This window comes from Dasypus novemcinctus, chromosome 19 (genome assembly GCF_030445035.2).
Source record: "Dasypus novemcinctus isolate mDasNov1 chromosome 19, mDasNov1.1.hap2, whole genome shotgun sequence".
NCBI classification, from domain to species: Eukaryota; Metazoa; Chordata; class Mammalia; order Cingulata; family Dasypodidae; genus Dasypus; species Dasypus novemcinctus.
In genome coordinates this window covers 18,869,034-18,878,810 of record NC_080691.1, presented here as the reverse complement: position 1 = coordinate 18,878,810, position 9,777 = coordinate 18,869,034, and the positions used below count along the sequence as shown (strand labels likewise).

The window sequence follows — 9,777 nt, the reverse complement described above, 5'->3', positions numbered from 1 at the left end:
TAGCAAATGCTGTCAGAAATCAAGGGGCATTCCCTAAGTCTGGGGAGGAGGGTGAAAGGAGTCGTCTAAATAAGGCCCCAGAGACACATACACTTTTTAAATGCAAAAAAAGTTATTCTTTGGATACAATAGAGAGGAAAGAAACAAGAGGCATCTGTTAGGATTAAGTCCTGTTGAGCACCAAGTAAACATGCTGCATTTATTCGCTTAATAATACACTTGGCTCCTAGGCCTGAACTGTCCTTACAGAGAAGACCATAGAAAAAGAAACCTTATAAACAAGGACAGCGCCCCTCCCCTCCGGAAAACCACATCCTTTTGAAGAGAGCAAATACTAAATCATATTTGAAAACATGAATAAGATGTGGTTAAATAGTTACTGAAATTATGGGCATGACAAAAAGGTGTTCCTTCACTAGCCCAAGTTGGTGAGATGCTTTTGTGTGTGAGGTAAAAAGATGAGTGGGAGAGGGCAGCTGTGCTGAGTGGGGTGAAATGTAAAACAGGGTGCGGTGTCAAGGGGCTAAGACCCAGGCCCAGTGCAAGTCTGAGACCACGGGGTGGGGAAGGGGTCCAGCACTCAAAATCACAGAGGTGCCAAGATGGAAGGCCTCTTCTCTGCAGGGCAGGTTGTGGCGACCGCTGGGCTGGATGGTGTCCACCCTTGCTTTCCCCTTGCCGTGGGCAGCCGTGGGCAGCCGTGGGCAGCCGGGCTAGGGCCCTCAATCCTCCCGCAGGTAGGCTTCCTGCTCTGGCTCCACCCTCTCTTCACCTTCCTCCTTCATTTTCTGGCGGAGTTCTTCTGTCTGTGCCTCTGCCAACTTGGTTTCTGCCTTCTGGGAGAGCTGGCGCACCTCCTGCACCTGTGACTTCACCAGCTGAATGTGATTTCTGGACGTTATAGAGGCCTGATCTGCTCCTGACAAAAAAATGGGATAATTTTAAGCTGAGCAGACAGGGAATGAGCCACAAGTAGGCACTGGGGAGGTGGGGGGAGCTCCATGGTGATAATCTGAGCTCCACCTGGGACACCTTTTCCCTGACCTCCCTGCCTGACTTCTCTTTGGAGAGAAGCTTCCACCTTCTGCTCGGGTTTGCATTTCACCAGGAACACTATTGTCAAAAACCCTAGTATTCTCTAGCAATCAGCAGCCACCAATATTATGAGTAAACACAATTCCCACAGTCATTTATAGTTACAAAGCTCTTGTACAGACCTTTTTTATTAATTTTTAACTGTACAAATAATTTTTTTGAACAATTAAAACACTAATATTGTCAGAAATTTCTTTGATCACTTTACATAATCTTCAGCTACAACTCTGTTGGAAGTTTAAAAGGTTATCTTGGGAAACGGACTTTGGCCCAGTGGTTAGGGCGCCGTCTACCACGTGGGAGGTCCGCGGTTCAAACCCCGGGCCTCCTTGACCCGTGTGGAGCTGGCCCATGCGCAGTGCTGATGCGCGCAAGGAGTGCCCTGCCACACAGGGGTGTCCCCCGCGTAGGGAGCCCCACGCGCAAGGAGTGCACCCGTAAGGAGAGCCGCCCAGTGCAGCCTGCCTAGGAATGGCGCCGCCCACACTTCCCGTGCCGCTGATGACAACAAAGGCGGGCAAAGAAACAAGACGCAGCAAAAGGACACAGAAAACAGACAACCGGGGGAGGGGAGGGGAATTAAATAAATAAAAAATCTTTAAAAAAAAAAAGTTATCTTTTTCCACCTTTTAAAAATTTGTGTACAAATGGTATGTATAGGAAAATAATTTAATTATTGGTATGAAAGGTGTTTACTGAACATATTTTCCTTTTTTTCATTTCAAAATGTTTTAAGCTTATTCCATTTACCTATGGTTATTATATTTCATTACATGTCTGTGCATATTTTTAATCAATTCCTCTAGAAAACATTTAAGTTCTTTTCTATCTTACTGCATTAATGAAAACTGTCAGTACAGGGAAAGGAGGCATCACTCTCTTCTTTCTGACCTTGATGGAAATGCCAGATGTTTCACCAAGTAGGCTCACTTAACCTTTATCATGTTAAAAAAAAGTCTCTTGTAATTATATTTGTGCTTAGACATAAATCATAGATGGGTACTACATTTTATCGAAGGCAGTCTCAAACAGTGAATTGCTTTTTCCTCAATGTTGAACAATCTTTTTTTTTTTTAAAATTTCTCCCCCCTCCCTCCATTGTCTGCTCTGTGTCCGTTCGCTGTGTGTTCTTCTGTGTGTTCGCTGTGTGTTCTTCATTAGGCAGCTCTGGGAACCCACTCTGGGACCTTCCCAAGTTGGGGAGAGATGATCATTTTCTTGCACCACCTCAGCTCCCTGGTCTTGTTGCATCTCTTATTATCTCTCCTTTGTGTTTCTTTTTGTTGCATCATCTTGCTGCATCAGCTCTCCAGGCAGGGCAGTACTCCATGTGGGCCAGCTCACATACCTTTCCCAAACAATCATATTTTAAGGGTAGATTGACTGGATTGACATTTGATTTACATCTATATAAGTGATACTGAAGTACAGTGTTGTGTGTGTGGGCATGTGCATGCTGTTCAGTCCAGCTTGGGACCAGGGCTGTGCTGGCTATATAAAATGATAATAGTTGGAAGGCTGTCATTTTATGTACTGACACAGTTTCTATAATGTAGGAATTATGTTTTCTGAAGATACAACCTCTATCTATTATAACCCTTTATAGACACAGATTTTGCCTTTTTTGATGGATTATTTCTTTCTTTTACCTTTATTTCTTTGGATTTATTTTACACTTTTACTAATTTACTGAATTAGAAGTTTATTTCCAGTGCTTTGTGTTAGAGTGAATATTACATGTTATTTGTGGCTATTCTTTGTATTCTGACAAATGCCTTTAAGGTGTAAATTTCTCTTTTAAAAGCTAGTATGGCTACTATCCCTTTTCTGCTTTGTGTGGTCCTTATTATCACAGTTCTAAGTATTTTTAAATATAAATTTTGATTTCTTCTTTAAACCATGTTTTTCAGAAGCTTTTTTTTTTAACATAGTTGTAAGGAATTTTCTTTTTGGTGGGGGATGAAGATCAGTGAATTTGGTATGTCAACTTTTTTTTTTTGCAATTTATTGAGTCTTTGCAACCTAGCAGAAAATCATTTTTGTACACATCCTATTTGTGCTTGAAAAGAATGCTTATTTTCTTTTGGGAACAAAGATTTAAAGTCAGTATATAGGGAAGTGGATGTAGCTCAAGCAACTGGGCTCCCACCTATCATATGGGAAGTCCCAGGTTTGGTTCCCAGGGCTTCATGATGAAAGTGAGCTGGCCCATGCCACAAGCTGACGCAACAGGGCCATGCACCAAAAAAGAGACACAGAGGAAAGACAGTGAGAAACACAACAAACCAGGGAGCTCTCTCTCCCACATCAGAAGGTCCTGGGATTGGTTCCCGGTGCCTCCTAAAGAGAAGATAAGCAGACACAGAAGAACGAAGAGTAAAGGGACAGAGAGAGCAGACAGTGAGCGCAAGCGGCAAGGGGGAGGGAATAAATAAGTCTTAAAAAAAAAGAGTCAGTATATAGTCAAGCTTGTTAAACTCATCTGTCTGAACCCTTAATAGCCTTAATTTTTTTGGTCATCTTGACCAGTGAGTCCCTGAGATTGTGTAAAACTCAGTTTCTCCTTGTAATTCTATCAATTTTTGCTATAGTTAGGCATACAATTTCATGATGGGTATCTTCTTTTTTCTATCTTAAAAAACTCATGGCACTATATATAAATCAAAATTTCCCATTTAATGACTTTCAGGTACATAGTTCAGTGGTATTTATATTTACAATGTTGTGCTACCATCACTACCATCCAATACCAAAAGTTTTTTTTATCACCCTAAACAGAAACTTCTGTACCCACTGAGCACTAAGTGCCCATTCCCCTACCCCAGCAACCTCTATTTTCTCTATAAATTTGTTTATTCTAGGTTTATTCTAGGATTCATGTAAGTAGAATCATACATTATTTATCCTTTTGTGTCTGGCTTATTTCACTCCATACGATGTATTCAGGGTTCATCCATGTTGTCCTATGTATCAGAACATCATTCCTTTGTACTGCTAAGTAATATTCCAATTTTATGTATAGACCACATTTGCTTATCCATTTGTCTGTTGATAGATATGTGGGTTGCTTTCACCTTTTGGCTACTGTGAATAATGCTGCTATAAGCACTGGTGTGCAAAAATCTCTTTGTGTCCCTGTTTTCAATTCTTTTGGATTGAAGGGTGTTGCCAGGTCATATAGTAAGTCTATGTCCAACTTTTTGAGAAACCACCAAACTCTTTTCCACAGCAGTTGCACCATTTTACATTCCCACCACCAACACAGGATTCCAATTTCTCCACATCCTTGCTAGATCTTATTATTTTATGTCTTTTTAAAGTAACAGCTGCCTTAGTGTGTATGAAATACTATCTTGTGGTTATTTACATTTCCCTGATGATGTATGGCATCTTTTCATTGTCCTTTTGGCCACTGTATATCTTCATTAAATGACACTCAAGTCCTTTGCTCATTTTTTAAATTGGGTTGTCTTTTTGTTGACTGGTAGCAGTATGTTCTGTATATTAAACCCTTATCAGATATACAGATTGCAACTATTTTCTCTCATTGTGTAGGTCTTTCACTTTCTTGATAATGTCCTTTGATGTTTAAATGTTTTAAATTTCAGTTAAGTCCCTTTTACCTATTTTTTCTTTTGTTGCTCATTTTGGTTTCAAATCTAAGAAATCAATACCAAATTCAAGGTTATGAAGGATTTTGACTATGTCATCTTCTAATAGTTTTATGGTTTTAGCTCGTATGGCTTAGCTCTTATGAGCTTTTTCTTTTTAATAATGTTTTTGGGATTTAGTCAGCTTTCGCCCCTAAGATGGCTCCCTCATGCGCTCATTTTGTTTTTTCTCATTGTTTTTGCCTGTTGTCTGTTTCTTCTTTAGGAGGCACTGGGAACCAAACCCGGGACCTCCTATGTGGGAGGGAGGTGCCCAACTGCTTAAGCCATATCCACTCCCCTATTTTTTTTTTAATTTTTAAAAGTAAATTTTATTGATACATATTAATAAAGAATACAATCTATCTATAACGTTCAATCCATCCAAAGTATACAATCCATAGTATGTGGTATAATCACAGTTATGCATTTATCGCTTCAATCATTAAAGCGTTTTTGTTCTAGTAATAATAAAAAACAAAAGCTCTACCCCTTAATAATCACCTCTCAATCTCTATCCTTCCTCTGCTTTACACAACTGCTCTTCTGTTTCCATCTTTCTACTTCTATTTTATAGAGATGGAACCAAACAATATGTAGTGCCTTTCTGTCTAGTTTCTTTCAGTATATATTCCTTTTTTTAGCCCTTAATGGAAGATTATTAATATATATTATCCAGTACTGTCGTATTTTGCTTTGGCTGTATTTTTGCCAGATATTAACATCGTGAAACATTAATATACATTTGTTCAGTTTCAAAGAAAGTCTTACATATACAATATTACCTATATTCATATTTCACATGAGGTTTCACTATGCTATACAGTCCCATGTTACATTTTAGCTTTCCTTCTAGTAATATACATGACCTTAGACTTTCCCTTTTAAGCAGTCATACCCATATATTAGCACTGCCAGTTACAAGCACTATGATGTGCTTTCACCATTTCTATTCATTTCCAAAGATTTATGAACATTTTTACCAATTCTGCAGAGATTAATCCTAGGCTTTCCATTCTCTAATCTCATTCTATTTCTCGTGATCCATATTCAAGTTATTAACTCCATGAGATTATGCAATATATTTAGATCGTAGTACCACAATCATACAGTATCTGTCCTTTTGTGTCTGATTTGCTTCACTCAACATAATGTCCTCCAGCTCTACCTATGTTGTCATATACTTCATGACTTCATTTCTTCTTAGAGCTGCTTAATATTCCATCATGTATATATATCACAGTTTATCCATTCATTGGCTGATGGACACCTAGGTTGCTTCCATCTTTTGGCAACTGTGAATAATGCCACTAGGAACATCAATGTCAGATGTCTGTTCAGGTCACTGCTCTCAGTCTTCTGGGGATATACCTAGTAGTGGTATTGCCAGGTCATATAGCAAATCTATATTCAACTTCCTTAGGGAACCGCTAAAGAGTTTTCCAGAGTGTATCATTCTACATTCCCACCAACACTGCAGAAGTATTCCTCTCTCTTCACATCTTCTTAAATACATTAAGTTCTCTCTGTTTTTAATAGTGGCCATTCTAAGAGGTGTGAAATGATATCTCACTGTAGCTTTGATGTGCATTTCCCTAATTACTAGTGATTTGAATTTTTTTTGTGTTTTTTTTTGCCATTTGTATTTCCTCTTTGGACAAATGTCTCTTCAAGTCTTTTGCCCATTTTTTAAATTGTCATTTGTTTTTTCATTGTTGAGTTGTAACATCACTTTATGTATCATGGGCATTAAACCTTTATCGGTCCAAAATATTTTTTCCCATTGAGTCAGCTGCCTTTCACCTGTTTGACAAAGTCTTGTTAGATGCAAAACTATCTAATTTTTACAGAGCCACATTTATCTATTTTTTCTTTTGTTGCTCATGCTTTTTTTTTCTTCCCCAAATTCTACTCAATTTATTCATTTTTTAAAAAATATTACATTCAAAAAATATGAGGTCCCCATTCACCCCTAGCGCCCCCACCCCACGACTCCCTCCACAGTAACATTCTCCCCCATCATCATGACACATCCATTGCATCTGGTGAGTACATCTCTGGGCATCGCTGCACCCCATGGCCTGTGGTCCACACCACAGCCCACACTCTCCCACGTTCCATCCATTGGGCTATGGGAGGACATACAATGTCCGGCAATTGTCCCTGGAGCACCACCTGGGACAACTCCAAGTCCCGAAAATGCCTCCACATCTCATCTCTTCCTCCCATTCCCTGCACCCAGCAGCCACCACGGCCAGTTTTTCTACACCAATGCCACATTTTCTCGATTATTAAGCACAATAGTTCATGAATAGAATACCATTAAGTCCACTCTAATCCTTACTGTATTCCTCCTTCCTGTGGACCTTGGCTTGTTTGTGTCCATTCCACATCTATGTCAAGAAGGGGCTTAGATTCCACATGGATACTGGATGTGTTGCTCATACTTTGGGTGTAAGATCCAAGAAACCACCACCAACCACAAGGTCTTGAAGATATTTTGCTGTATTTTCTTCAACTAATCTTATGGTTCTGGCTTTTATATTTAGGTCTTTGATTCATTTTGAGTTGATCCTTTTATAGAGAGCTAGATAGGGGTCCTCTTTCATTCTTTTAGTTATGGATATTCAGTTCCTCCAGTGCCATTTGTTCATGAGACCTTTTGTCTGAGTAACGTGGACTTGGTAGGTTTGTAAAAAACCAGTTCACTTTCCTTTCCATCTGGCGGCAGCCATCAGGGTAAGCTAAAATGGGTGCTTACAAATACATCCAGGAGCTATGGAGGAAGCAGCAGTCCAATGTGATGCGCTTTCTTTTGAGGGTTGGCTGTTGGCAGTACCGCCTGCTCTCTGTGCTCCACAGAGCCCCTACTCCACCAGGCCAGATAAAACATGCAGACTGGGATACAAGGCCAAGCAAGATTATGTCATCTACAGGATTTGAGAGTGCCGTGGTGGCTGCAAACACCCTGTTCCTAAGGGTGCAACCTATGGCAAGCCTGTCCATCATGGTGTTAATCAGCTGAAGTTTGCTTGAAGCCTTCAGTCTGTTGCTGAGGAGCAAGCTGGACGGCACTGTGGGGTGCTGAGAGTCCTCAATTGTTACTGGGTTGGTGAAGATTCCACACACAAATTTTTTGAGGTTATCCTTGTTGATCCATTCCGTAAAGCTATCAAAAGAAATCCTGACTCAATGGATCACCAAGCCAGTCCACAAGCACAGGGAGATAAATGGGCTGATGTCTGTGGGCTGCAAGAGCTGTGGCCTTGGAGAGGGCTGCAGGTTCCACCACGCTATTGATGGTTCTCACCGTGCAGCTTGGAGAAGGCACAATACTCTCCAGCTCCACCATTACCACTAATATGTAAGTCATGTCTGTAAAATTCATACCTAATAAACAACTGGGACAGTAAAAAACAAACAAACAAACCAGTTTGCTCTAGAGGTGAGGGTTTATTTCTAGACTCACAATTTTATTCCACTGATCGATGTGTCTATTTTGTAGCTTTGTAATATGTTCCAAGGATAGCAGTGAGAGTAATCCCATGTCGCTCTTCTTTTTTAGAGAATGCTTTTGGCTATTGGGGTGCACTTTCCCTTCCAAATGAATTTGGTAATTGCCTTTTTTATTTCTGTAAAGTAGGATGCTGGAATTTCAACTGGTATTGCATTGACTCTATAAATCAGTTTGGGTAGGACTGACATCTTCATGATATTTAATCTTCCAATCCATGAACACAGAAGGTCTTTCCATTTATTGAAGTCTTCACTGATTTCTTTTTTTAATTTAAATCATTAATTCTATTTTTTTAAAAAAGATTTATTTATTTAATTGCCCCCCTCCCCCGGTTGTCTGTTCTCTGTGTCTATTTGCTGCGTCTTGTTTCTTTGTCCGCTTCTGTTGTCGTCAGCGGCACGGGACGTGTGGGCAGCACCATTCCTGGGCAGGCTGCTCTTTCTTTCGCGCTGGGCGGCTCTCCTTATGGGTGCACTCCTTGCGCGTGGGGCTCCCCTACACGGGGGACACCCCTGCATGGCAGGGCACTCCTTGCGCGCATCAGCACTGCGCATGGGCCAGCTCCATACGGGTTAAGGAGGCCTGGGGTTTGAACCGTTGACCTCCCATGTGGTAGACGGATGCCCTAACCACTGGGCCAAGTCTGTTTCCCCTTCATTGATTTCTTTTAGCACTGTTTTGTAGTTTTCTGCATATAGGGCCTATACTTCTTTGGTTAAACTGATTCCTAGGTATTTGAGTCTTTTTGTTGCTATTGTAATTGTAATTTTCCCTGATTTCCTCCTCAGATTGTTTAGTACTAGTGTACAGAAACATTACTGATTTGCATGTTGATCTTGTATCCTGCCACATTGCTGAACTCTTTAGCTCAAGTAGCTTTGTTGCAGACATTTCAGAATCTTCTAAATATAGGATCATGTCATCCGCAAAGAGTTTTACTTCCTCTTTTCCCATTGATTTTCTTCTTGTTTAATTGCTCCAGCTAGAACTTAGTGCAATGTTGAATAACAGTGGTGACAGTGGGTATCCTTGTCTTGTTCCTGAATCTTAGAGGGAAAGCTTTCAACCTTTCTCCAATGAGTACAATATTGGCTGTGGGTTTTTCATATATTCCTTTTATCATATTGAGGCATTTTCCTTATATTCCTATCTTTTGAAGTGTTTTTATTAAAAAGGATGTTTTTCTGCATTAAGACGATCATGTGTTTTTTTCCCCCTTCAATTGTCAATGTGGTGTATTAAATTAATTGATTTTCTTATGTTGTACCAACCTTGCCTACCAGGAATAAATCCCACTTGGTTGTGGTGTATAAGTCTTTTGATATACTGTTGGGTTCTATCTGCAAGTGTTTTTTGAGAAATTTTGCATCTATGTTCACTAGAGACATTGGTCTGTAATTTTCTTGTGTCTTTATCTGGTTTTGGTGTTATGATGAGGTTGTCTTCATAAAATGTATTGGATAATTTAACCTCTTCAATTTTTTGGAAGAATTTAAATAGGATTGGTGTTAATTC

General features: G+C 40.0%; 1 protein-coding gene and 1 pseudogene across 1 annotated transcript in view; one reads left to right on the top strand and one right to left on the bottom strand.

Annotated features, from left to right (window-relative positions):
• Nucleotides 1–157: 157 nt before the first annotated feature.
• The window catches only part of DIABLO (diablo IAP-binding mitochondrial protein), a 48,237-nt gene continuing 38,617 nt past the window's right edge, over nt 158–9,777 (bottom strand). Inside the window, exon 6 of the mRNA XM_058281329.1 lies at nt 158–919. Coding sequence (XP_058137312.1) covers nt 723–919 — 197 coding nt within the window. The 3' untranslated portion in view covers nt 158–722. The remainder of the gene's footprint in view (nt 920–9,777) is intronic.
• Nucleotides 7,495–8,106, top strand: LOC139437012 (large ribosomal subunit protein eL15-like; annotated as a pseudogene).